We start from the raw sequence: 26,719 nt of genomic DNA on the forward strand, positions 1-26,719 counted from the left end.
CACTCAAGAGTCAAGTGCCACTTGCTTGCACCACACTACCAATGTTTACCTAATCAGAGGATACAAACATCACATCACTGTCCCCACAATTCCTGACTCGATCCCCACCCACGCGAAAGACAGCTATCTCTGACGACCTGTACCTACTGCACAGGTAAAGAGATAGAGAGAGAGAGAGCTGGGCGCGCGTTGTAACCTACAACTACGAAAGCTGTTGACTTTCACTGGATTTTCAGCCTTCTGAATTTTCCGACTCGTCACCACTCACGACCCTACAAACCTAAGCACGCTCCACGCGCGAATAGCTTCAACCCCAACGGCGCATTCACAAATCGCCAAGTACAGCACATTTTTTTCATTCGTTTTTTTTTTCTTTTTCTCTTCCTGCTTTACTTGCTACAAGCGCATTTATTTTAACGCGTCTGAAGCCCAACCACACCCACTGTGTTCACCCGTGCATCCCACATCGCGTCCCGCACCACCAAAATGGCAGGCGGCAAGGGCAAGTCTTCGGGCGGCAAGAGTTCTGGTGGGAAGACATCGGGCGAGGGGCCCAAAAAGCAACAATCGCACTCTGCTCGCGCAGGACTTCAGGTAAGTTGAATCATATTTCAGTTCATCAGCGATGAAAGCATTGTGTGCATTTCTTCGATTGCTTTGTTTCGCGTCACCTGGGAGCTTCGATGTCACCGACGGCCTCAATCATCGCACCACATCCGTCCATTCCACAACGCCATTCCGAACTGCCTCACGATACTCGGACGGAACATTACCCTCTTGAACGATCCCGACCGAGCCGACGGCGTCGTCATCAAATTGCGCGCGATAGATCTGGTGGAGCTTGCGCGCGCACAATTTAGACCTGAGGCCATGGGGTGTTTGAGGCTCGGCGGAAGCTTGCCACGACGCGTTCGCCGAACAAAATCGATTTTTTGCCCCGCCGCGCATGTAGCAAGTACATCGTACACGACCGCCATTCAAAACAGCCCACACCGTCCTGGTTTGCTTGCGGCGCATCACCACTCGGACTCGATCATCAACTTGACTGATTTTTACTTCTCACTCTTTGGGTGACCATCAACTAATGCCGGACTTTTGCGCTTTCCAGTTCCCGTGTGGTCGTGTCAAGCGTTTTCTCAAGCAAAACACTCAGAACAAGATGCGCGTTGGCGCCAAGGCTGCTGTATACGTCACCGCTGTTCTGGAGTACTTGACTGCAGAGGTTTTGGAGCTCGCGGGTGTAAGTTGCCTCTCGTTGGGCTTTTTTAACCTACTTAAGCCACGGTCCCTACGATAAGACGTATGCGCAGCAGCTGACGTTGGTGCCTAATATATAGAACGCCGCAAAGGATCTCAAGGTCAAGCGAATCACTCCCCGTCACCTACAGCTTGCCATTCGTGGCGACGAGGAGCTGGACACGCTCATCCGTGCCACGATTGCGTTTGGTGGTGTACTGCCACACATCAACCGGGCACTACTGCTCAAAGTAGAACAGAAGAAGAAGAACAAGCAGATCGAGGCCTAAGACACCGAGTGTCAGAGGCGTGCGTGCTTTTTGTGGTTGTTCTTGTTGGCTGTTTTAGACACTTGATACTTGGGCTGGTTTGGGTTTGGGTCTCATCCCTTTTTTTTCGTCTATTTTAGTCTTATCTTTTTTTTTATTCTTTTTTTTCTTTTGTGCTATGGCCGGAAAGGATGTCGTGGGAACCATTCTTCCATTGTTGGTGTACAAAGGGTAATAGGCAGCCCGCGGCTGCCCTGGGGACTGTGATACCGTTATGAAAGCATGTCTGCTCCTCTCCACACCCTAGGTGCTATTGATGTGATCGTTGGTTCGAGCAAGGATTGGAAATTTTACTCATGCGATCAACCAGCGGTTGACCAGGCTTCTCGCAGCTGCATGGTAGAGATTGGGATGGCCTTGTCTCGTACGTTGCACATGGGGACGTGGAATCGACCCAAATGCACTCAGGTCGGTACTGAAGAATACTCCTTCGACCAAATACTCAGACCGTGTTCCTTCATTCATATAAACCCTGGAGCCTTCTCACACTTGGCAGACCAGCATGATGGCAACCCAAGAGGTGCTCTAGCTTTTCAGTATGATTGTCGTGTAAACAAAAGAGGTATGTTAATTTCCTTTACCATGTCAAACAAGGCAATGATGGTCGCATTCGGGGTATCATGTGTTTCAAAGCAAACGTCGTTCGCAGGAACAAGAAAGCCAAGTGAGAAACGCTCCTGCCTCTCTCTGATTTCCATGTTCCAAGGTTATATGGAATTCTGCTGGAAGATTTTTCTCGATTCGACAAATCAAGCCCCCCCCCCCCCTCTGGATAGGCAAGTTGGATGAATCTGACGACTTTCAGTGACTTTTGATAAGGCCGATCGTATCGACTCTTTTTTTTTTTTTTTTTTACGACTCTGTTTTTGCCAGCTCTCTCGCAGTCAATCCTTGCTCTGTCTCCGTGTTATTTCCCTCTCCCCAATGGCGTCACATATAGGCGGCAGTCCAACCGTTGGCCAGGAAAAGTGCTATCAACTTCAAGGCCACGTCTTGAAAACCACGCGCACGCCCCGCTTGTGCTAGGAGCGCATTATCAAGACAGCAACCGACTCCTCGGGTACGATCGAATCTCGGGCCAGCAAAGGCTTAGCCAATCGATTACTTTTTGAGCCTTTGAGAAGTGGGTTGAAGATCCACCAACATATAGACTAGAAACCCTCACGAATTTTGGTCGATGGGCGAGGACAGTCCGCAAGCTGATCAGCGAGCGGCCAGAATGTATACTGTGGTATGTCATTTATTCTGCGCAGGAATTTAGGCAACGTCTTGAAAGGGCATTGTTTTGTGTCTTTTGCGGCCTGTCAACAGCCGGCACGGTTGGCGATTCAAATGTTGAACAAGTGCCTCGGGTATACAGTGTTTTTGATAGAAAGACTTATTCAGACTCTTGATAAAGCCTCTCGTCTTGGACCCAGGCAGCCACCCTCGGGGGCACCAGCTCCCTGAGCCGGACCCAGTCCCCTCTGGCGGCAGCTTCTCTCGCAGACGTGCTGCTGACGAGGCCATGTGCGTCCCCGGTCTCGGCAACGTCTATGCGACTCGCCCACTCCTTCAACCCGCCAGCCTGCTCGAGAGCGTCCCCGTGCCTGACGTTCTCGAGGTAGGCCAGCTGCTCCTCCCTGCCGCCCCAGTCGGCGTCGGCGCGGAGCGTAAGCCGCGCCCTCGCGCGGCCGAACAACGGCGACAGCGCCTCTCGGATGCCATTCACGGTCTCTCCGTTTTCTGTCCTGGAGTAGTACTTTGGGTTGAACAGCCTGATCAGGGTGTCGTAGCCGATGAGAAACACCTGCTCCACGGGGGCTCTCCCCGTCGGGGGCGGCTCGAACGCCGTCTCCACCACCGCAGCGAGGGCCGCGCTCTTGTCGTGAAAGTACGGGAGCGTCGTCAACGCCAGATCGATGCCAAACCTGTGGCCATTATCGTCGCTTTCAGGAGCAGCAGCGCCCGCCTCGTCGTCATACGAGATCTCCTCATACACATCCTGGGCCAGGGCGTTCATCATGGCCAGCCGCTGCTCAAACGAGGCCGGCTTCGGGGCCTTGTCCGCATTGCTGACGGCCAGCAGCAGCAGCAGTCTGGTGTTTCGCCTGTCGCCGGCGCTGCGGATTGCGCTCGTGGCCATCTGCATGTGCGCGCTGGTGGGCGGGTTGAAGGAGGCGTCCATGACGATGATGCGCCTCGGCAGTCGCGGTTTGCTTCTCTCTAGGGCGTCTGTCTTGCGGTTGGTGGAAATAGTAGTATTGCAGATTACATCTTGAGTCAATGGCAAGCCCGCGTCGTGCCGCGGAGCTTCGCACAGTATCTCCAGTTGGTCCTGGGATAAACGGAAGTTTTCTAACCCTTCTTTGAAGAAGTCAAGGACCTTGACGTTCGGAGACATTATGCAACGTGCGAGACGGGACGGATAGTGCATCAAACTGTAGCTCTGGCTCTTCTAATCAAATAAATATGGTACGCATTGCAACTGCCAGGCAGTTACAAGAAAGAAAGAAAAAACAGAAACCATTACAGTTGTGATTGATTCATTTGTGAGCTGGGCATGAGAGCGGATGTGATGTGATGTCTCTGTGGAGTGGGAGGGGGAATCGTCTGATGGGCTTATGTAAACAAAGTCAAAAATACTTCGCAAGTTCATCGAAAATTAGTAGAAAACCAGGGGCATTTCGTCCCATATTGCAGCCAAGTCTGTAATTATGTCAGAACACACAACAGGCACGTGTATCAAAAAAAGCAAAACAAAAGTTGTTTCCCCCGAACCGGAGTCGAGCCGGTGACCTTCTGATTACAACCAAGCGAATTACAGTCAGACGTGATGAACCAACTACACCATCAGGGGTTTGAGCTTGGTTTGAATTTAGCATGATGCTACTATCTCGCTAGTGTGGAGGGGTTCAGGTGGGGGGCTGATACGAGTTCACCCCAGGAAAATCTCTCCGCCCCACCTTTGGCGCAACAGACAGTGCCTCGGCCTACCAGTAATAGCCACTATTGTGACCATATTACTTAATTACTGCGTACATTAGGAACAATGGCTAGTTAAGTTATCACACACCTCGGAAGAAGCCGTCGTCAGCGCGTCTTTTTTACTTTTGGTTTAATACTATTGTTCATATTGCGGTATCTACTCGTGTTCGGCCGGGGCTAGATGCCAGCGTAGACCCTGTTTTCTGCGCGCTCATACCCTGCTTTCTTGACTCGGCAAACCCCAAGCTAGACCAGCTTTTTTTTCTTGTTTTTCTTTCAGCATAGGTATCATGTATCATCATAACAGCGTGTTGATCCGATCCCAAATCCGACCTTTTCCCCACCTCATCCCAGTATAGTATTTCGTCTTCATTTCCCCATTCCATGTTCCCCAACCTCCTCGTATACCGATATAGCGTTGTATACTACAGCCTAAACAAGTGCATCACGCGCTGAAAGAAACTGGCTACAATGGGTGTGCTCGAAATCAAAAAGAAAAACAAAAATATACTGTAAGAAAAGAAATACAACAAACCAAAAAGAAGTCGCTCCTAGCTCCAATGCGGCGGATATTTTTGCTCCGCACACTGAGGGTACGTCCAGAATATCAAGCAGTCCACGACTGGGTTCGTGATATGCCTCCACCATGGTATCATGTGTGAAGGAAGGTGATGGCTTGTTCGTTGATACTCGCACAAAAGCACGAGGTTTCCGAGCACATTTAAAAGTCGAAAAAGTCTGCGGCAATGTTGGTTAACGACTTTGCACGCTTTGCATGTAGCTAGGGCAGAAGATAGGGCCAAGGCGTACGGGAAAAGCATTGGAGAGAGGGGAAAAAAAAAGACACTTACAGGTTAAAACAGAAAAATATCAAACATGCCATCGTGCTTCTGGGCAGCTCGTAATATGGCGTCTCGACGTACAAGTCAATGATCCAGTGGATCGGAGGGATCCAGCAGAGCAGTGTCATAAGCTCAAACAGGAAGCTCCAGTGGTATGTTCTGATGCGGTTCCCGCGGAATGTGAGGATGAGAAAGCATACCCAAAGAAGTAGGAATGAAGTCTTGATGGATGCGTACATAAGGTTAACATGTATGTTCCTGTTCCAAACAAAGTCCCTCAAGGCGTCACAAAAAGGGCAAGGTACTTACCACGGTGGGAGCGAAGACTTGAATGTCATTCCGGAAATACCTCCATGCCAATGCAGCACCTATAACTCCCAGAGCTAGCTGCATCCAACCCAACGAGAAGAAAAACAGCAATGCGTCGTTGTATTTGTTGTAGCATCGCCTGTGAAATTGTACGTGACCAGTAGCCGGCGAAACCGTGACGGGCCAACCACACCAGCGGCATATCCAGACGCCGTCGCCATTGCCCATAGTCACCTTGCGCCCGACAACGATCCGGTCGTCCCTCTCGGCGACCGCGCAGTCGACGCAAAGCGCACAGAGCGGAAAGTCGGGATGTGTGACCGGCGCCTGCAAAAGACTCAATCGCTCTTCGTCGTAGGCCAGGCAGCGGGCGCAGTGACTGAGCAAGAGGCGCCGAAGGTGGTCTGGCCCAAAGAGCACCCTGATGGCGCGGGGTGACGCAAGCTTCCTGTAGAAGCGACATGTCCGCCTTAACCGCTCAATGTCACCAAAGTTGAGTTGCCGGATAATCAACATCTGCAATTCGGGCGGCAGAGTCGCGAGGGTGAGTGGCGCAGTGCGCTGGGCGGCAGCTAGCCTGATTTGCTCGGCCTCGACCGCGTCCTGTGTTTGCTCCTCCTCCGTCTGTCGCTGCCGGACAACATCGTCTGTCGAGTCCCCGGCCATGCTCCTCGCGCTTTTTGCGCTGGATGCGGTGACGTGAGATCCCGCGATAATGCCGCTCGGACTTTGGTGCTCCAACTCGGGCCTGCCCTTTTCGACATCTATCACTAGCCCATCGGTATGGTTTGTCTCTGAAGAACCCGTAGGCGTGGGGATGGAGTTGTTTGCGACTCCATTGCCCAAGCCCAGAGAGTTGAGAGAATTGCGCAGGGAGATGCTCAGACCCTGCGCTATGCGCTGCTGCAGATTGATAGCTGGATCCATCGCCTGTCTGCTCGCGGATTGCGCTGCCGAAGCGGCGGGCTCACCTCGCCTGGTCCGAATGAGCTGCAAGGGTGGGCATGCAATTGGCAAGCCTATGTGGGACTGGGACGACCGCCTATTATTTCTTCCTTGGACCTTATCGATCGAAAGGCAGAAGCTTCCGGTGGAAACTGCGCTGTCGCTTGGTTGATTATGTTGTTGTATAAACGAGGGGATGCAAGTTGAAGAGATGAAAATTTAATACTTTTTTTTAAGAAAACAAAAGCCAAAAGAGTTCAAGAGAGAGAGAAAAAATTGCTTGACAAGACCAGAACTTCGCCGCGTTCGCGACGCCGTGTCAAGCTAGGTTTCCCCCGCGGTGCCCATCCACTGTGCGACACGTCCAACAAGTCAGCTCGAGTAGGTAAGGCAAGGTAGGTAGATGACCTAGTGCTACCTCAGGCTTAGTTTATATTGGTTTGGTAGGTGCCGACACAACGATACTGCAATTCACCAAAAGTGAATTTGATAGCGAGGATAATGTACTTGCGCCCCGCAATCAAACCAACCTGATAGGTGTGATGTCAGACATAAATAATAGTACCTTAGATTCGGTGCGTTCAGTGTAGGTAGGAAGGACACAAAGATACGACTCCAATTTTTTTCCCGTCGAGGGTCAAAATCAAAACAGGCAAAAAATAAAGAGCAAGGCAGGGTTGCGTGAATTCTGCGTCTCAACTAAGGTAGGATAGATTGAGTCGGCAAGGTTCGCATAAATAAACATCAATGACTGACGGCCACTCAAGGTGTGACCGACGCTAAGGTAGGTGCAAATCCAACCTATCATGAATTTCGTAGAACATTTTGGGAGCTTCGGAGCGGCCAAACAAGTCCTACCAAGGGAGTAGGTCGTCTGCAATATTGCCTGGTCGCCTATCTTACGTCGCAAAACCTGTGTTGCCTCCAGCTACCTTACCAAGGTACTTAGGTTGCTACTCGCCAAGTCCACCGCACACTATACCTATAGCTACCCAAGGTGGTACAGTACCTGGGTATTGTTCTTACCTGACCCTTATTGTTTCGACATTTGCCGTCTAAAGGACCCGAGTCACGCTGTTGACATCTGGTTATATCTGCAAATACCCGTTGCAATGCCCGCTCAATGGGCGGAATAGTATGTAGATTGAAAGAGAAGAAAAGAGAAAAAGAAAAAATAGCGGCAAGTAAGTGCTCAATAGCCAGCCTGCCGCTAACTGTGCCAAGGTCCGGTGCCTACGACCATATGTACCTGAAAAAGTTTAGATCAAAACTAAATTCCATCACCCGATTGTGAACAAACTGCTGAACTCAATAAGACTACCATACGAAGTAGGCCAGCCGAATTACCCTGGGGAAGCGTCTCATCAAAATGCATACCACCGTCCTAAAAACAGCGCAGGCAGGCAGTGTAGTCCATTCACTTCCCACGGGACACAAGATCCTTCTAGCCCCATCTCCTCAAAAAATTAAGATTCGGAGTCCACGACCACGTACCAGGATCTTACAAAGGGAAGCGCAGAAGCTCACTTTAGACAAGGCGCGCCAGTCTCGAGGGGAAGAAAAAGCGTTGAGCAATGTTCCGAGTACCAGGAATATTAAAATCTTCTTCGCGTCCCAAGCAAGCTCGGTGATCGCAATGAAAAAAAGGCCTGTCAGATTTGCGTCGAAGCCCACCCCGCCCAAGCGCCCGAAGGCAAGACCTTGGGTAATCGGGGTAGAGATCATCACAATCCTCTATACAGTAGCCAAGAAAACTCAGCTACCGCCATCCTTTCGGACAGAGCGAGGACGAAATAAGTGGTTTTCACCCTAGGGCAACGAGCATAAAAGTCATCAACCAGGGTATGGTCTGAAGCTTCTTTGGGAAACAAAGAAGTGGGTCGATTACTATAGAAATGATTCCTGTTGCAAGAGATGGGATGTTAGTGATGGTGTTGCTTGGAAAGGCTGGAGAGGTGAAGAGGCTGTGTATGGGAGACTCACTTTGAAGTAAGATCGACATGGTAGAAAGAGAAACACAAAAACGATTCGGAGAGGGCGAGCAGGTATTCTTATACTCTCTACAAGTGGGGTAACTGTCTGGCCTGTGCAAGAAAAGTTTGCAGCTGACTAATACACACCCACATCCTTTGCCGTTGGGCGGGCCCATTGTGGGGCAGCATTCTCTTTATATGGGAATCTAATTCCGCCTATGATTGAGACACGAAGATCGAGTGGTTCTCTGCATCCATTTGCTTAGACATTCGCCAATCAGCTAGAATACTCTCAGAGACATGATTCGCGTAGTGGAGGAAACTCGAGTAATACTTGGTCTGGAACTGCTACGAAGTAATTACCTGGGTACTGGTATGAGAAATGCTGCCGGCGGCTCCGAGTGAAGCTTGCTTCAATTTTGGTCAAGAAAGATCAAATTAAAATCTATCAAAACATGTGAAAATCGCCAATATCATGCTATCCAAATCGGGACATCTCATGTCTATCCATCCGCAGCCTTCTCCGAAACAAGCTGCTTCTTGAACAGAACCATGTAAGACAGTAAAAATTTGTCTGCCGCTCGCTCCGGCCTGCCGGTCGCCATCGTGACGTCCGAGGCCATCTCATACTCTGGCCCATAGCCATTCGGGCCTCCACGAACCACAGGGAGCTCCGAGGCCGGACTGGACTGCGTTGCGCTCCATGGCGTTGCAGCAAAGCTTCCGTGGCCCGTCATTGCGCTCATGGGAGCCAGGGTTCCGTCGGGGCTGCGGGTATGCGTTGTTCCCCATTGCAAGTTGCTTGTATCAATGCTTGTCAATCCAGTTTTTGGGTCGTCTTCAGGTCTTGCTGGGCGACAGTTGTCCAGGATACGCCGTTGCTGCCTCACAAGATACTGCGCCACACCTCGACTTGGAGCATCGTCATCATGAGCCGGACTACCGGGAGCCAGGCCGACATTGACAGAACTACCTGGAAGCTCAAGGCATTCGCCTGCTGGCAGTTGGTGTAGGGATCGCTGAAAAGACGGTGGTGCGGGTGAATGTGTCCTGTGCGAACCGTATCCGATGCTGCTAGAGCTCTCCGACAGGTCCTTGGCTTGTCCCAGACTCTTTTCGGCAATATATTTGCGCTGTCGGTAGTACCAAAAGGCGAGGATACCGACACCCACGAGTACAACGGCGGCCGCGGCTCCGACACCAATTCCAGCCTTTGCGTCTGCACTCAGCCCCGGGCTTGCGGGCGGGATGGGGTTTCCCGGCTGGCTGGGGTCCTCGACCGCAAACATCCAACTTGCAGAGTCGTGAGGTTCCCCGATGGAGCTCTTGAGAAAGCATCTGAAGCCTAATTCATCGTCCATATACCCCCAGCCCACTGACGAGCATCCAGTGTTATCCTTTGCGCACACCTCGATGCAATCGTTGAGTGACTTCGCTGCTACATTGTACAAATCTATCGCGCCGAGAGACGAGTGGTAGTCACGACCACACAAAATGACGTAGCGCTTGGATGCCGAAGGCTCGGTGAAGACGGTGAGGTTGTCGGCTGGGCAGTGAATAGGTGAGCTGCCGGGCCCAGAGGTAACCTGTGCGGTTGGCGATGGAATCGAGGGTGTTGCACGTTTATTTATGACGGGGGTGCCCCTCGATCTGATGGCAGGAGCTCCTCTGGGAGCCCCTAGGGTTTGAGAGCCTCGTGGGCTGTTCGATCTGATTTGCACATTTGATGGGGGGCGGCGGTTCACTGCCGCCTCTGTTGAGCTGTATGGCGTTGTGATGTGGTTATTGATTGAGACAGCAGCCGAGTCGGTCACAAGAGCCAACAAGGTAAGTAATATGAGAAAACATCCTAGGAACCGAGAGCTTGAGCCCTCGTGAGAACTGGAAATCACAGGTCCATGCCCTGGAGCTGCGGCCATGGGAGTCACTCGAGAGAGGAAGCCTGGCCTGAACCAGACTTTAAACGAGACCAGCTAGTCGATTAAACAGAATAGGTGACGAGAGGAAACATTTATTTGATAAATAAAATAGTATCAAGTAGTGAGTAGCAAGTAGAGTTATTATTGACAGGCTAAAGACGACGGTAGGCAAGTAAAAACAAGCAACCGGGGCCAAGAGGATTGAAAAATCGCGTGTCTCTTGTCTCAAAAACGAGAAGGAGTAGGGCTGGCCCCGTTTGAAAACGAGATGAGCCCGGCAGTGCATGTCTTGGGGGTGGAGAGTTACTCATAAGAGGACGGACAGATACGTCCAGCGTCAGCCCAATAGAGCAGGAAAGAAGGTGGTCAGCACTCTAGACCATGTTCCTTGTCAGTAAAAGAAGCAGCATATCATTCTGAATGGAACCCCTTCTCGTGTGCTGCGCCCCCTGTTCGTGCTACCCCCAAGGCCACTCAGCTGGCCGGGCTGCCTATAACGAATTCGGTCGAATATGTTCATGCAATGTAACCTTTATCGCGAACGGGCAAGAGACAGCAGGGTGAGTATAGTGGGAGGAGGAAAATAATAATGATAATGATAAAAGTGGGCGGCTTTGGAGATTCACCAGCAGAGTTTTCTTGTCAGCTTTTTTTGTTACCGACGGTGTGGTTACACGCCGGGGCAAAGAGAAAAAAAAAAAAAAAAACCATGACCCCTTTCGGAGCAAAGTCAATTTGCAGGTAAGTAAGCAAAGCAGTACAGCACGAGGCAGATTACTTGGGGGCTGTTCGTTGTGGGCCCCCTCAAAGAGGGGGTTACAAAACCTTGATTTTCGAAAAAACCGTGGGCCACCCCGCATCAGTTTTTTACCTAGAAAATCGTTAACAATTTAACTTATGCCGAGTGTAATCCCGTTCCATAACAACACAATTGCACTTACCGCAAATATACCTATATCATGACGTCCCCAGAATCTCAAGCTATCTTAGGAGCCCGCATGTATGCCCAATATGTCGAAACTCACCGCAGTAGGGCGGATACCGCGCGGGAGGGCAGATCCAAGCCAGAATCGCTACGATCGTTCTGTAAAAGGAACGGTTACCCGTATTCGAGTACTCAGCGGCATGCTCGTAATCTCCTGATCAATGGCATTCCTAAGATATCGATAAAGCGCAGCGGGCGGCCTTCATTGTTGACTGATGCTGAAGATCAAGCTCTCGTTGCGTATATCATGCAGCTTGATAAACTTGGTGCATATCCCGACTCACAACACGTAATATCTGCGGCCAATCTGATGCGTCAGTCACGTATACCGCCCTGTGGTCCAATTCAAATGAACTGGTACGGCCGTTGGCGTAAAAAACACCCGGAACTGCGACTTACCAAACAACAACCCGTCGAGATTACTCGCCTTAGTTGGGAGCAACAGATCGATCTTGTGGAGGCCTGGTATCGCCGCACGGCGGCTCATGCGGTAGAGCTTGGGATCACGGCTTCAGCGGCCTGGAACGCTGACGAATGTGGTACTAGAATCGGTGTGAGAGATGGCCGGATACCGGTATTGGTCGTGACGAAAAAGAGGCATGAAAAGCCACGCACCGCGGATCCGGCTAACCGTGAGAGTTGTACGTTAATAGGCGGTGGCAACGCTGTTGGGCAGTCGCTACCGCCCTTCTGTATCTTCACAAAGTGGCCAACGAGCGATTGGCTTGATCTGGATCTGCCTGAGGGTATCGTTTTTACGCGGTCAGAAACGGGGTTTTCCAACGGAGATATCCAGCTCACCTGGATACAGCATTTCAACCGGTATTCGTGGCCAGAAGTTGCTGCCGTGCAATCGATCGGATCTCCCACGTTGAAAGAGTGGTTTGGTCATAACTTTGACGTCAGATTCGACTTTGTGAACCGCACTGCGGCCAAAATCGATCCAAATTCACAGCGGGCCAAAACACGTATTTGGAGGTGGCTTTTTCTCGACGGCTTTACCGGCCACTTTGGCATGGAGATACTTGATTATTGCCTCAGATTTGATATCGAGATCGTTATTTTACCGCCTCATTCAACGCATTATATGCAGCCCATGGACGTATCCGTGTTCACTCACCTGAAAAACGAGTTGCAGGCGGTCCTGCATGAGCATATAAACACCGGTATTCCGGTGTTCACCCGCTCAGATTTCGTTGCTGCGATTCGAGTAAGTCGTTTTCGATCTACAGGTTAATTTAGCGGTAAACTGATATATCTTCCCTTAATTTAGCGCTGCTGGCAAACGGTTTTCACAACTGGCCACGTAATAAGCGGTTTCCAAGATACAGGCTTGTTTCCTGTCGACGGCACCAAAGTGCTCGCCAAACTGCGTGGCCACGCCACGGCAGCGAATACACCGCGATATCCGGACTCCCTTTCTACCGCTGAACGATTTTCACGGGCCAAATATGCGGCAAGCCGTATGGCGGCCAAGGCGCACCACTTTAGTTCAGATACCGTTGATGCTATCTCGGATTTACAAGCCGTTGCCAACGAGGCGATCATCCTACAGCAACGCGTTGCCCAAGAGCAGACGAATAAGCAAAAACGCCTTCAACGCGCTTCACGTTACAAAGTCAAAATGACGTTGAAGTCAAAAGACAAGCAGTTCCAGACCGCTAATACGTTAGAAGATATGCGGGTCGCTCACGAAGCCAAACAGGCGTTGATCGAGGAAACAGCCCTATACCAACAAGAAAAGTTCGTCAGAGATGCGTGGTATAGGGATAAGAATCAGGCTATTCAACGCTGGCGAGAAACAGAGGGCATGCCCAACGGGATTAAGATACAACAGAAGAGATATCTGGAGGACCTCGGCTTCACGCCGGAGAACGTTCCGGCGGTCAGGGAACGCCCTGGAAAAAGGAAGAAGACCGATTCACAGCCCTCACAGTCATGGTTCGTCGATAAAGGGCCAATTTCAGCTGGAAATACAAGTACCCAGATCAATATTACCGTGGATACCGACTCTGCCTGTTCTATCAGCATATGCGTATCACGATCCTCGCAATCAGCCTCACCTCCCGCCCCAAACAGGCCTTCCAAACCGTTCCCACGGTATATACCATTGGCTACACCCTCTCCCCGTCAACTTCAGGATACGAGACCGCTTGAAGACCGTTCCTCGCCGCCAATACCGGGTGGTAGAAAGGATGAGTTGGAAGTACCCGGGTCGCCTTGTGACCGCTTGAGCGACCGGAAAAGGGCGATTGAGCCAAAACTCCAGAAATAGATATCTACAGCGCAATTCACGGCTTCAATTTATCTGCAAATTCTAACCTTTTTCGTGGGTGTAGTGTTTACGAACGTGAATCGAACTTTCATGAGCTACTTTGTTAGCGATCTGCTAACAAATTTGCTGGCCCACGGTTTTTTCGAAAATCAAGGTTTTGTAACCCCCTCTTTGAGGGGGCCCACAACGAACAGCCCCCAAGTACTTAAGGTACAGTACAGTAGCTCTGTTGATGGGGCCAAAAAGGCAGGGAACGGAGACACACCGGGGAGGGTGGGGTGACCAGGTCCCCACCCTTGCGGGACTGGATGTAGTGGTCTTACTCAGCACGCTCCCCATTGCTATTGCCAAGCAGGGAGGGGACTTTGGTGGCTTGATGATAGAACCGAGACTGGTCACATAAAGAACGGAAAGCGTCAAATCATGTTTGACAATTCTAACTTGCCGCCGTAGGTACCGGTAAATATTACGTCGGAGGTTCACAAGTCCGCCAAACTCTTTACTTTTCTGACGTAAGTTTTGTAGAAAGTTTAACAACGGACGAAGTACTTTTTGGTAATTAAGGTATTTTTGTTGTAGATGTTGATATGCGTACGTAAAATATATTATTTCAATATATGGCTCTCTAATAATTATTGATACGTATAATTATTGTTTTACAACCTGATTACCAATTCAGCTCGATTGCACGTAGTTTTATATATGAGAATATGTCAGAACGATGCAACTCTTTGATATTCTGTCATGTGTAAGTCACCACATACCAAAGTATTAATATCATCCTCCAGATATTAGCGGACAAGCGCTCTGATGGACATCTACCATACGAAGACCACACTATAACTGCAACTTGTCATTATGCTATTCTGGATATGTTTTTGTTCTAGCCATCATGGCCCTTCCATAAACCAGCTGACTGTGTGACACAGCCACCTTGTTTAGTTTATCAGCATTGATGTTTGAGCGCTGGCGCAACTCGACGATGCCGGCATGTATCAAGACTGTTGGTGTATATGCGGTAACAGCTGCCATTATGGGGTCCTACTATCTTCTCGATTATGGTCCTGTACAAAAACTCTCAACATCATACCCGATTACCATAGGAGCCTTGGTCGTCTGCTTCCGCACCAAATCCAAAGCCTACCCCCTTGGCCTGCGTACCACATGCCTACACCACAAAAAATCATATCAACAACCCCCCCGCTGATGATTTACACCACGGCTGCCGTAGCAGCATCCATAATCTCGACGGCTGCGCCAAGCCTCGTCCTCTCCCCCGTCTCATCGTCATCTCTGGACCGCCATCCTGGGTCCCAATGACACCATCGGCGAGGCCCAGATGGTGTGGTACGCGGCCGCCAGCGAAAGAAATTCGATCTGCACACCGACTGGTTCGCTCGGCCGCGCGTGCTCGACCAAGGCCTGGCCGAGGGCCGCACGAGGCTGTACAACCGCGTCGCGACCTTCTTCGCCGTCCTCGAGTGCGAGGGCTGCCCCGAGGAGGGAGGTGTCGGCGAGACGTGGTTTCCCCGCATAGAAGCGCCCGCAAACCCGGATGAGTCCGTTTGAAAAGAAGCGCGAGAAGGACGAGGAGAACCGATATTTTAGCTTCCAGTATAACAACGTCACACCATATTCACTTACCCCCTAGTCTATCAAAACTTTTGAACAAAATTGCTTCATTGATCATCCAACTTCGGCCATCGACTCAATTTACTCACACTTGCACCCGAGACTTTGAATTCAAACTAAAAAGTACAGCCCTATACAGCAGATCGGATATCAAAAGGAAAAGCCAAATCTTAGTCTCATAACTGAAGTGTATTATTAAGTAATCATGCAAGCTCCGTGTCTAGAGTGTTCGTTCTTGTATGGTGGTGTTGTTGAATGGGTGTATGATACAGTTGCTGCTTCCTACTTCACTCCCAGCACACTGGTGACATCGCTTGCAAACGATGCAAAGAGCATGAAGCGTCACCTGCTCAGCAAACTTGAAAAGCAAGCTTAGGAAGTAGGTGAGATGCAAAATCAAGGGGCGTGGGAGGCAACGGAAAGCAAACAAAAACATAACCATCTAGACGTCACATCATAACAGCGTGGAATTAGAACAATCGTCAAAAGAAAAAGAGAGAGAAAGAGAGGTGAAAAAGGGGGAAATAAGCAAAAAAGAACATGTCAAAAGCCAACGCAAAACGCAGCAAAAAAAGGGGGGGGGGGGGGCGGCACCTCCGCGTCATACACCCCGAGAATCCCCCACACGCTCGCAACAAGTCGACCAAGGACAATCTGCGTGCCACAATCAAGGCCTGCGCTGATTTCGAGGCCCAACATCTGTTCAAACACTGCAGCTTTTCTTTCTCCGCGCTGTCGTTTCTTCGTGATGCTTATTGCCTGGGTCGACCACATCGAGGGTCGCTCTCGCACGGCAATCGTGGAATGGTTGCCCAAGAAGTTGTATAGCGTGACGCCTTGTATTCAAAATGCTTTTTTTTCCGTCCCCTGAAAATTCATCACCCTGCTCAACTCGTCCAGGTGACCTTCCGCCCTATAAACCACGCGCTGTCATCACGCCCTGACCGGGGCGCATCCTGCATTCTTCACCTTTTTGTTTGTGTTCCTCGTCGTCGTCAACCAATGATGATGTCGGGTATAGTATGGAGTTTCTCATCGCTTCGTCAGGACATCGGTGGTGAAATTGTGGTGTACAGGCCACGGTCCGGGCCATTGGTATCGTCCCCGGCGCCATAGCAAACAGATGGAGCCCTTGATGGGGAGCAGAGAGAGCCTCATGACCTTTTGAAGCTCTCTGACCGTCTTGCTCATTGCACAAACTGCAACATAGCAAAGGAGAAAGAAAAGGAAAACAGAAATAACAGAAATAACCAAAGCCACCAAAGATATAAAAGATCTGTAATAAGGGAAGGAGGCAGAAAATAGAAAGAAAAGACACAAAGACTCGGCTCCGGCTGAAATCGAGGAAGCAAATAGCAGAGATTACAATTCTTTAAGGGGTCATTATGCGGCAGAAAACGTGAAGGGTTGACATGGCAAGGACTGGGAAAGGATGAAACAAAAAGCGCTCGAAATTCGCCAGGTTATCATGGCTTTTAACACAAGCGGAATGACTAGGAGAATATCATTCAGCTGTGGTCTCGAGCGTTCGAGGCTTTCGGGATGACCTCATCGTTGTGTTCGTCGAGCTGAGTGTCCCATCCGGTCCAAGGTGGAAGCAGGGGTGAAGGAGCATTTCGTCAGGTACCAATAGGCTGAATCGACATGAGCTTGGCGTGGCACTGATGTATACCACTAACATTTAGTGGTTCCATGTTGAGCTGGATGTGCTAGTTCGGGCGTTATCTGATGAGTCTGCGTTCAAAGGACGTTAGCATCTGAGGGGTCACAATGTTGCGACTTGACGTTATAAAACATACCACTGTTACGCTGCATGTGGCCATTTTGTCGCGTGCGAGTTCCGAACCCAGAGGACTCTACACTGGGGCCTCTAGGCTGTCTTTCCGGGGCACGATTGCTTGCGCCGTTGCCGTTGGCGCTAGGCCTTTGGCTGCCAATAGCACCGATGCTACCAATTGCACCAGGCCCATCGTTCCTAGGTCTGGTCACTGGCACACCAGAGTCGAAGGCTGCCCGGGTGAGTGATCCCAGCCTATCGGTGTGCAAGGACTCAACACCCGCCTGAGGCGGTGGCGGGACAGACATTGGAGGGAATCCAGCATTGCTGTCAGTGGTGTAATGGCCAAAGAGAGAAATGTTGTGTCCCGGAGCGCCAATGTTGGTTGCGCTTGTGACAGACGGCGAAGGGCTGGGACTGTAGGATCGCAAGTCGGCAAAGCTTTTGACGCCTCGGAGGCCGTTCATCGCGTGCGGGCCATCCGGACTGCCAGGAACTCCTAGCAGGCCGCCTGTTCGAGCTTGAGCGTGGTAAGTACCTGATGGGGCACCTCTTGACTGTTCAGCAAAGTCGATGGTGGCAGCACGGCTGAGGCCTCTTGGGTGGGCGTCCAGTGTGGCCCCAGTCGATGGTGCCAGGGTCCCCTTCTCCATACCGCCTGAAGAAAGCTTGCGCACAACTACTTGTCGGTTGTCGCCATCCCCGACGCTGGTGTGGTTAAGACCAAGGTTGTGCGAAAGGATGTGGATATCGCGTCGCTGCTCAGGAGTAAGGTTTGACGGGAACACCATGATCTCGCGGTTCACATCGTTCTTGAACATGTAGAGCTCCATGTAAGCCTTGAGCGTGGATTCGTTGTTGAGATCGATGGGATGTTGTTCACTCGGCCCTGCGACTTGAATCAGCATTCCCGAACCATCACTGGCTTGTGCTTCTTCGCCGTTCCCTGACATCGAGTACGCGGGCATCTGATGCTTACTGTACGTATGTGCGGCATCCGATACGGTGGAAGCGGCATTGAGCGACGAGATGGATGCCTGGTGCTGCAAGGGCGCTACCGAGCGGTGCTGCTCCTCCAACTGCCCGCGCTTTTCCCGCTTTTCACGCTCGATCCTCTCCCGCTCGTGTTCTGGGAGCATCTTTTTGTACTCGACGCGAAGCTTGCGACCGGAAACATCCATTCCGTTCATGCTGTTGATGACAACCTTTGTCTCTTCGGGGTGCGCAAAGTTGGCAAAAGCTAACCCGCGGAAGACGCCCTGGTCGAAGTGGTAGTTGAAAGCATATGGTTGCGGCAGGTTCATATCCACCATCAAACTCTGCAAGGTCTCCTTCCGTACGTTGAAAGGTATGTTTTTGATCACAATAGCCGTCTTGATCAAGCCGGGTCCACCAACGTGATCATCATCGCCGTGAGATCCCATCTCGGGATGCATGAAGTTCCCTCCGGGTGGCGCAACAGTGTAAATCTGGCCGTTTGTGGTCCCCACGCCTTGCACAGACTGGGGGTAGTGGTGCATTTGCCCGCGTTGCTGCAGAGGCGGTGCTTGACCACTCAGGTTAGAATCGCCCATGCCAGCCCATTCCTACATTTGGAGACTCCTGTCAGTTACTGCTGGGGACTAGAGGGGCACTACACGAGTAGATGGTAGATGGCAGAGATGAACTCTTTGGGAAATACGCACAGTAGGAAGAGGTGCCCTCCTGTTCACACCTCCCCGCATCCGAGTAGGATCGGTTATGGCACCGTTGATTGTCGCAGGGTTCCCATTATAGCTCCAGGCTTGAGCATTTCCGTACATAAAAGTGTTTGCGCCTGAGACAGGTGAGGGTCCGGACCTCTCAAAGCGCGATGCACCAGAGTTGAACGAATTGAAACGATCGTCGGAATTGGGGTAGAAGCTCAAGTCTCCGATCTGCTGGCTCAGCGCATCGATGCCGCCTCGCTGGTTTTGACGACCGGCGCCCATGCCGCCTGGGAATCCGGCGGTAGTGGCATATCCGGGCCTAGATGAGCTCGTCGACCGGTTGACGGTGCCGTATTGGCTGTTCAAGTAGCCCTCTTGCTGTTGATTCATTATCGTGCACGTCTATATGGTACGGTGGGTCGTGTTGATGGTGAGTCTACACCAGCCGCCGGCGATATGGGCAGCAGACTGTAGAGATACCAAGCAAGACTGACTAACGATGGCTCTCGATGAGCGAGTTTGGTGTTTGCAGATGTCGCGAAGGATGATGCAGCGAAGTAGGTTTCAATCGCTCAGGGGCGCGGCGAGAAAAAGCCTAGGTAAACCTTTTTGGTCAAGGGAATGCCGTCCCCTATTTCGTAATTTTCTCAGTCCCTGGCTCTTTCGACCCCCTCTGCCAGCCGACGAATGGTCGGGGGGCTCTACCGCAAAATCTGTGGGGAACAGGTGGAAACGGGGTCAGGGCTGGCGGCGGATGCGAAAAGTCCAGTCAAGCGTCTAGTCGAATTGAATCAGGTTCAAGGAGCGACAGAGAGCAACTCAGCAGAGGCGTCGTGGCTCAGAAGTTGGGCGTTGAGCACAGAGAGAGGGAGGGAGGGCAACGCCAAAAGGAAGGTAAGAATCGCGGATGGGCATAAAGTCGTTAAGGGTGCGCTGGCGACGGGAGGTCTGGGAGATTGGGGATGAGAAGGGGTTTGGTTTGAGAAAAATTTGGAATGACGAGGGATAAGGATGTTTTGCTCGGGTCAGGCAGACGGGACGACCCACCAACTGGTTCAGTTGTGGATTAAAACGCCTTTCACGGCTCACTTGCAGTACGGACTTCTGGGAAAAAAAAATAAAGGAGGGGGCGCGTCCCATTTGGGTTTCTAGCACGGTTACCTGAGCTGCCGCGTGGAGCTTGGCACCTGGCACCTGGCAACGAAAGAAACAAAAAAAAAGAGTAAAAAGGGGGAAAATAAAAAGAAAAAAAGGAAGGGAAAAAAATATTCAGTTGTAAATTTGGCTGAAAACTACAATTTCCCAACAAAGGATAAATACACTAAATGCATATCTACTCAGTTATTCTTAACTCTAGACACGAAGGTTTGTGTATTCTATCTACCTTACCTCCTGAAGGTAGGTAGGTAGGTTGAAAATAACCAAGGTAGACAATGTGTGCAACGTCTTCATTCTTCCACACGCGCGTGCCACAGGTTGGTAGGTACCGTACCTTAGGTATCATTTGACGCGGGTCAGTCAGGTGTCTGAGCGCGGCGTTGGCGTCCAGCCAGTGAGGGCGTGGCACCTTGCATCGAATCGAATCACTGTATTATAGATCGCTCACTAGTCCGGTGGGTGGACGGGAATACCTGGACGGTAGATGGGACGGGAGAAGAGATGTCTGGTACGTTGTGGCCAGTACCAACAGCTACGTGGTAGCTGTTCAAGGTAGGTACCTTGCCTCGTTTCCAAGGTGCCTGGGAGCTTTGAGATCCCAAATCATTGTCGTAGATGAGCTGGGTGGCGTAGGTATGTTTTTGTTGTTGTTCTTTGCCACCCCCGTTGTCGCCTCATTGCGCCTGGATTTCTGGGTTGGACCGCGTACCTGTGTGTATTTGGAAACTTGAACAACCCCCAGACTTTAGCTATTACGGAGCACCTAGATAGATTATATATCTACGGTAAAAGAGTTGGCGACCTGGCTTGCTGGCTACAGATGATTGGTGTACAGGTAGTTGAAGGCAGCACCGACATGGCTCGGTCCTCTTCATGCAAGGCGCCTGGCTGGAGCTTGAATGTTATATGTACTCCGTACAAAGTGATTTGTTCCCTGGTATTGATCGAGAGTGGGAGGTGATTGGCGGGGAAAGGCAAGAAAAGAACCGACAATGTGGTGATGGCTGCAAATCAAATACGACACGAATAAATCTCCAGCATGTGCAGCAAAGACGGAGCAAGTCCCATGCGAGTGAGGCACGAATCTCCAGTCTACCTAATTCTAGTTCTAGACTCTGTGGTAGAGTCAGTCGCCTTTTTACCCAAATAAGGTAATCTCCAAATTGCCCTAGGTTACCAGCTGCCACGTAGTACGGTACAAGCAAGATCCTCACAGCGAAGAGCCGGGACTCCACAGTTCCATCCGATCGATGCCGGAGCAACTTGTTAGCAGGTAATCAAACGATTTACCTTACCTTGCATACTACCAAACGGAAATACCAAAGTCGAGGTCAGACGGAATTTTTAACGGCCACGACAAACACCATCGCATACGGTGCACACCTTGATTATTGCAGCAAAAAGAAGAAGAAGAATCCATAAGTAGATGCTGCGAGTTTAATGGCCGCTAGCACGGACCTTGGGGAAAGCTCCCACGGCTCTTTTTTTTTATCCCTTGTTTTTCTTCTTCTTATTTTCTTTCTACATTTTCAAAGTTGTCAGCAGCCTTTTTTTCTTGCAGCACAAAATTGATTGGACAAGTGCTCGTGTTGACCCGAACACAAATTGCATCGCTGTACAAGCAATTCTGTTTTTGAATATTACAAAAAAGAAGCGCTATGCCTTCGGAATGTTTTGCTCACGAGTATCTACAACTCAGCCACAAGCCCCCGAACACGTTCTTGATCTCCTCGAACCCAAGAGGCTCGGCAGAAAATAAGTGGAAGACCATTAAACATATTCTCACACAGCTGCCGGGGATCATGCTATCTTCTTCCATCCCTTTGCTCACTAGTTCTAGATCACGGATTGATTGGCTTTGGATCGCCCTACACAATCAATACTCCAACCCTTTCCTGTTTGTCTGCCAGTGGAAAGGCACCCAGATAGTCCTGTAGGGGCTGTATTATGAGCAGGCAGGCACCAAATTGAGACATGCAGGGCTATAGTGGCGCTGCATGCATGTCTTACATCATTCACTTTCTCCGCGCTACGTTTAGCCACTTCAGCTGTCTCTACATTACCTAGGTACCTAGGCACCTAGGTAGGCAGACTAGGTTTCACTGACAGGCACACGCTCTGAGTGGCACCTTCGTTTTCAAGGTTGACTGATTCTCTTCCTATGAAATCGCTGCCAGTTCTGGTGCAGAAAGGGCCTTGTCGCCCAGGCACAAAGGCGCATATGAGCCGCATTCGCGTGCGACTGTCTGCCGAGATGCCGGCCTGCTGTCACTCAAATCGAGCATAGGGATGGAAGATGTAATGAGTTATACACTCACCAACATACCTCGTGTGCAGTTTCAATTCATGCTGAACTGGCACTGGCACGGCTCGATTGTTGTGTTCTGTTGCTCCTCATTCTCGGAGGTTGTTTGGACGTTTGTTGATTTGTGCCCATCTTACCCAACATTAAACAATCCTTTCCATGCTACATCTCCCTTTGGCAGGAATTCCAATTGTACATGAGATACTCCTTGCTTCAGCTGGATTACCTGTCAATAGGCACATGTCAATACGACAGCTGACGGCCTTGAATGCAAGTGGCCATCGGTTGCTGCTCTGCGGATTGTCACAATTGGCTTATCGCCATTTAAGCCCAACCTTTCAATCATCCATTCGCCTTAATCACGTACGTCGGCAACAATGGAATAGCTTGCTTCTAGTCCGGAGTGAAGTGATCAAACCATCCTTTTAATACAGTTGATAATTCTATCATCATTACTGCCTGTTGTTTCTTTTAGATTCCAAGGTGAATTCGGATTATACCAAGTCCTGCTCCTTTGCTGGCTTGTCATGTCGCAAGCTATCTATGCTGCTCACTTGTTCGTTGTGCAGAGTAATCTTTCCTGTTGGTCGCTGAGCCGCTTTCGAATCGCCCTCTTTACTGCCGTGTCACTTAGCACAAAGGATCCGAGGATGAACACTCACCATTCACACAATTTCCCAACCCATGCCGACTTTTCCGATGGCTCTCTTTAAAAGACATGCAGGCTGAGGCTTAAGAGGACAAAGAAGTTTTATTGGCTTCGGGCTTAGTCTATACGGCCCTCTTGGTCCTTCTTTATCATCTCACACGTGGGCGAATATTATTTCGGGGCTGCCTTTGTCAGTTACTAGATCAAAGACCATCCCCTACAAGACAAGATGCCGCTTGCACCCAAGATTCTTGTCCACCATGTCTCTATTTCAACATTTATTCCTCTTGGGTTTTGCCCTTGTTTTCTTTTCCCGTTTCCGTTCATACCAATCGTGGTATTCTCTTTCACAACTTTGAAATACTCCAAACAAGCCCCCCCTGCCAATCTCATCCCCTTTCCTGTGGCAATAATCCGTCACTGTCACTCGTTGAACCGTACGATTTTATATACGTCCTCACTCAGTCAGAAATTTCCTTGGAACTCACCCCACTACCTTAACGATACCTCTTTCCGACCCAGTAGCTTGACGCTGCTTTTTTTTTTTTTTTTTTTTTTTTACAACTGATCTTCAAATCCACAACAACGATAAGCTACCGACCTCTAACATGTTCAAAAAGGCCCGAAGGTCTCTGTTTCAGCGCAGCTCCTCTTCATCTCCCCTTCCCGAACTCTCCCCAGCATTCCAACCAGCAGCATCGACGCAATCGTTGGTGATGCCCACACTCACCATCCGACCCGCCCCGCCTCCTCCGGCGCCCTACCCGTGGGTCTGGAAGTGCCACAGCTGCCACAGCACGTACCGCCTGGGGACTACCCGCCGCTGCCTCGAGTGCGGACACGAGATGTGCTCCTCCGCCGGCGAGAACGCCTCGAGGTCGCGCCAGAGCCCCACAAAGGCAGGACGCCGCGCCAACAAGCGCCGGCGCACCGGCGGGCCGTGCCGCTCCGAGTTTGACTACGCCGGATGGGCCGCCTGGGGCGAGTGGAGGCGCGGGCGGCTGACCGCCGAGGCGAAGGATGCCGCCTTTGTCGACGGCTTCTACAGCTGTGCAGACCACTGCGACTACCCGTCAGAGTGCCACCACACCCGCTACAGGTTCGCGCAAGAGCGGTTCGAGGCCGCGGCCAAGGCGGCGCTCGACAGGTCAGCAAAGACAAAGACTAGTCTCGGAAACATCACCGTGACCAACACCATAACCCAGTTCTTCAGCTCCGCTGCGGAAAAGACAAGGTCGGGAGTCTCGTCGTCGGTGTCATGCGAGGAAGACCCGCCCGCCAGCTTATTTGAAGCCGGCGAGGACGACTCGGATAGTGACAACGGCTCAGACGGCGATGATAGCTCGGACGGTGACGAGGCCGATGAGATACTCTCCAAGTTCATCATCGAGCCGTGTCCCGAGGAGGCTGTTTTTGACGACGATGAGTGCGAGGACGATGGTAGCTCGGGCTTGATCATACTTGGCGCCATCCCCGTGCAACTAACAAAAGATGAACGAAAGACCCCCGAAAGCAGAGAGCTAGTCGTCGAGCTCTGTGACGATTATAGAGCGGCCCAATTTATTGAAGACGACGAGGACGAAGACGAAGACGAAGACGAGGATTCTCTCAAACTACAACAACAGCGCCGCAGCTTCTCAAAGGTTGCGCAGCTGACCGGCCTCGAATCGTTCCGGCCGCCCAACAATGTCTCGCCGACCTCGCTCCCATCAAACATGCACTCGTCGTGCTCGTCCGAGATAGTCAGTACTCGCGCTCTCTCCTACTCTCTCCCCTCTTTGCGACCTGAAGTTTCTGACCATATCTCAGATCGGTCCTTGTCGGCCTCGCCGTCCGTCCGTCTTGAGTCTCCTGTTGGGATGACGGAGGACCCTGTGACTCCGTGGTGGGTAGAATTCGGCCGGTGATAGGAGGTCCGGTGGGAACAGTAGTGTGAGACAAGCTGTTGACTATATCGCGGTCAAGTAAGCTGTCTGTTACTCGTGGCCTGGTTTACAAAGTGGCGCCATCATATCCAGCTTCTGTAATCAGCATGGTTGATGATAAACGAAAAAAAAAAGTTCAAGGTGTATGATTACAGAGATACATATAGGACTGAAGCTGTACATATAGTGAGCGCACTGCGCTGGGAGAAAATGTAACTTGTAGAATCGATTAATGTTCACGCTCTGTTTGGATTACTGCGACTACCTTCTTAATGTTCAGTGACCCGCAGATAAGGAGGAAGTGCGCGGTTACTATCCTCCCATCCACAGATAGCATCGAGGTAAGCTCAAGCTCCCAATCAAACAACGCTGCCAGGCAGCAAGGGAGGTGTCCGTAATCTGTGTGTCCAGCTTGAAATTTGCCTCTGGTCATGCTTACAATTGAGCATGGGCCCATTTCCGTTCTTTGGGTACGGATCATCGCTTTGTGAGTTGTCCGATCCTCTCCGCTCAGCTTGCGTGCCCTTCTCCAGATCCCGTTCGTACTCGAGCTTCATCCTCCCGATCATTACCTTACTGTAAATGACGAATAAACCGCTGCACACCAGGGACACCGCCCCCTCAAAACAGACGGCAGACATTGCGGTAGGAGTCCAGACCTGAGTCTGCATAACACCTTGGATGTAGGCCGCGTACATGGCGGCGCCAGAGCCCGCGAGGCCCGTCAGGCCGTTGAGCGCTCCGGGCAGGAATACGCGGTTCAGTAGCCAGATGTAGTTGTTGCGCCAGCGCACGCCGAGGACAGCCATACCAAGCACACCGAGGACAACGAGCCCGGCGGCAAGGCCGATGAAGCAATACTGTTGCAGAACCGCCGATCCGATTGGCGGCCACGAGAATGTGGCAGGAAACACAACGAAGCCTGCGAGGAGGACCCATGTGAACACGGAGGCTAGGATGTTGTGCACGCGGGGGATCTTGTCGGTGCTTTTGAGCATGGCTATGTACCGCGGCTGGGCCCTGGAAGTAGCGGTGCTAGCGTCCTCGATTGAGCCTCGCTGGGTCTCACACAGCCTCTGGGTGATATGAGAGGAGCTGGCAATGGAAGCTGTATCCAGCGAGACCTGATGAGAATGGGTTGCCGGGAATGCTGAAGCTGGTTGCATAATCACAGGTCCGGGAGAAGGCCATGCCGGATTCGGTGGCTCCACGCCATAGCGTCCATGAGACCCCTGATCTGGGGCGTAGCTATGTCGAATATGTGCTTGAAAGGTCGGCGGTGCTGCCGGGCTTGAGAAGGAGTCGCTCCAGGAGCGTTTATGTGCTTGGTCTCCGACGCTGACTGTCTGAGTAGATGCCAATTGGCGAGTTGAACTTTGCTGCACAGTTTGCGTCTGCAAGCTGCTTGTCCGGCGTGGTGACCACATGACGGGTGAAAAGTCCAAAGTATTTTCTGACATGAGCGGCCTGTTTCCAGGATATGTATCTCTGGCAACCCTACTCCTGAAACTCATGGGATCTGGATAAGTAATGGCTGCGTGAGAGCCTGGTGACACTACATTAGTCGTCAAAGGCGTCGGCCCCCCTGCCCTCACAACTGTCACCGGGTGACACGGGACAGTGGAAGTGCGGAAAGAGCCGCTATCTCTTTGGGAAGCGCGCTGTAAAGGGTTTCCACCCGAGGGCGCGTTGGGTACCCGAGGAAACAAGGAATATGTTGTTAGTTCTCCTGCCGCTACAGGAGGAGATGTGTTTGCATTCGTGAGTCCTTCCACAGATATCCTTCCTTCAGAAAGCCCTACCAG

General features: G+C 51.1%; 8 protein-coding genes and 1 non-coding gene across 9 annotated transcripts; 3 read left to right on the plus strand and 6 right to left on the minus strand.

The window, feature by feature from the left end:
* Positions 1-84: 84 nt before the first annotated feature.
* Positions 85-4,268, minus strand: MGG_06214 (cytidylyltransferase). The gene has a single exon (XM_003712054.1). It carries the CDS (start codon positions 3,979-3,981, stop codon positions 2,944-2,946), a length of 1,038 nt encoding a protein of 345 aa, XP_003712102.1. The 5' UTR covers positions 3,982-4,268; the 3' UTR covers positions 85-2,943.
* A 47-nt stretch (positions 4,269-4,315) lies between these two features.
* Positions 4,316-4,404, minus strand: MGG_20141. Its single transcript has one exon. It is a non-coding gene; the product is annotated as a tRNA-Tyr (tRNA).
* A 226-nt stretch (positions 4,405-4,630) lies between these two features.
* Positions 4,631-7,063, minus strand: MGG_06215 (uncharacterized protein). The gene is made up of 3 exons (XM_003712055.1): positions 5,684-7,063; positions 5,384-5,595; positions 4,631-5,270 (listed from the first exon to the last, which is right to left on the minus strand). The coding sequence occupies exons 1-3, from the start codon at positions 6,608-6,610 to the stop codon at positions 5,084-5,086; spliced, it is 1,326 nt and encodes a 441-aa protein (XP_003712103.1). The 5' UTR covers positions 6,611-7,063; the 3' UTR covers positions 4,631-5,083.
* A 1,852-nt stretch (positions 7,064-8,915) lies between these two features.
* Positions 8,916-11,183, minus strand: MGG_06216 (uncharacterized protein). Its single transcript, XM_003712056.1, has one exon. It carries the CDS (start codon positions 10,518-10,520, stop codon positions 9,105-9,107), a length of 1,416 nt encoding a protein of 471 aa, XP_003712104.1. The 5' UTR covers positions 10,521-11,183; the 3' UTR covers positions 8,916-9,104.
* Positions 11,184-15,119: 3,936 nt separating this feature from the next.
* On the plus strand, positions 15,120-15,317 carry MGG_13180 (uncharacterized protein; the record flags this gene model as incomplete). The annotated part of the gene is made up of 1 exon (XM_003712057.1): positions 15,120-15,317. The coding sequence occupies one exon, from the start codon at positions 15,120-15,122 to the stop codon at positions 15,315-15,317; it is 198 nt and encodes a 65-aa protein (XP_003712105.1).
* A 625-nt stretch (positions 15,318-15,942) lies between these two features.
* MGG_06218 (RNA-binding post-transcriptional regulator cip2) lies at positions 15,943-19,964 on the minus strand. The gene is made up of 4 exons (XM_003712058.1): positions 18,875-19,964; positions 18,169-18,775; positions 17,212-18,078; positions 15,943-17,146 (listed from the first exon to the last, which is right to left on the minus strand). Exons 1-4 carry the CDS (start codon positions 19,265-19,267, stop codon positions 17,094-17,096), a joined length of 1,920 nt encoding a protein of 639 aa, XP_003712106.1. The 5' UTR covers positions 19,268-19,964; the 3' UTR covers positions 15,943-17,093.
* Positions 19,965-20,310: 346 nt separating this feature from the next.
* On the plus strand, positions 20,311-20,806 carry MGG_16774 (uncharacterized protein; the record flags this gene model as incomplete). The annotated part of the gene is made up of 4 exons (XM_003712059.1): positions 20,311-20,356; positions 20,487-20,543; positions 20,651-20,668; positions 20,778-20,806. The coding sequence occupies 4 exons, from the start codon at positions 20,311-20,313 to the stop codon at positions 20,804-20,806; spliced, it is 150 nt and encodes a 49-aa protein (XP_003712107.1).
* A 2,899-nt stretch (positions 20,807-23,705) lies between these two features.
* On the plus strand, positions 23,706-25,154 carry MGG_06219 (uncharacterized protein; the record flags this gene model as incomplete). The annotated part of the gene is made up of 2 exons (XM_003712060.1): positions 23,706-24,721; positions 24,799-25,154. 2 exons carry the CDS (start codon positions 23,706-23,708, stop codon positions 24,833-24,835), a joined length of 1,053 nt encoding a protein of 350 aa, XP_003712108.1. The 3' UTR covers positions 24,836-25,154.
* On the minus strand, positions 25,133-26,461 carry MGG_06220 (uncharacterized protein). The gene has a single exon (XM_003712061.1). It carries the CDS (start codon positions 26,426-26,428, stop codon positions 25,274-25,276), a length of 1,155 nt encoding a protein of 384 aa, XP_003712109.1. The 5' UTR covers positions 26,429-26,461; the 3' UTR covers positions 25,133-25,273.
* Positions 26,462-26,719: the final 258 nt, after the last annotated feature.

Source organism: Pyricularia oryzae, chromosome 3, assembly GCF_000002495.2.
Source record: "Pyricularia oryzae 70-15 chromosome 3, whole genome shotgun sequence".
Lineage (NCBI taxonomy): Eukaryota > Fungi > Ascomycota > Sordariomycetes > Magnaporthales > Pyriculariaceae > Pyricularia > Pyricularia oryzae.

Bases quoted from the DNA above. Each gene is read 5' to 3' on its own strand.
- MGG_06216 (XM_003712056.1), bottom strand. From the start codon at position 10,520: ATGGCCGCAGCTCCAGGGCATGGACCTGTGATTTCCAGTTCTCACGAG.
- MGG_06215 (XM_003712055.1), bottom strand. From the start codon at position 6,610: ATGGATCCAGCTATCAATCTGCAGCAGCGCATAGCGCAGGGTCTGAGC. The intron at 5,596-5,683 runs GTAAGTACCTTG...GCATCCATCAAG, and splicing joins AAGTCTTCGCTCCCACCGTG to ACTTCATTCCTACTTCTTTG. The intron at 5,271-5,383 runs GTAAGTGTCTTT...ACATTGCCGCAG, and splicing joins ATATTTTTCTGTTTTAACCT to ACTTTTTCGACTTTTAAATG.
- MGG_06218 (XM_003712058.1), bottom strand. From the start codon at position 19,267: ATGAATCAACAGCAAGAGGGCTACTTGAACAGCCAATACGGCACCGTC. The intron at 18,776-18,874 runs GTGCGTATTTCC...CTCCAAATGTAG, and splicing joins GGAGGGCACCTCTTCCTACT to GAATGGGCTGGCATGGGCGA. The intron at 18,079-18,168 runs GTAAGCATCAGA...TTCAAGTCGCAG, and splicing joins GGATGCCGCACATACGTACA to GGCCGAGTGAACAACATCCC.
- MGG_06220 (XM_003712061.1), bottom strand. From the start codon at position 26,428: ATGAGTTTCAGGAGTAGGGTTGCCAGAGATACATATCCTGGAAACAGG.
- MGG_06214 (XM_003712054.1), bottom strand. From the start codon at position 3,981: ATGCACTATCCGTCCCGTCTCGCACGTTGCATAATGTCTCCGAACGTC.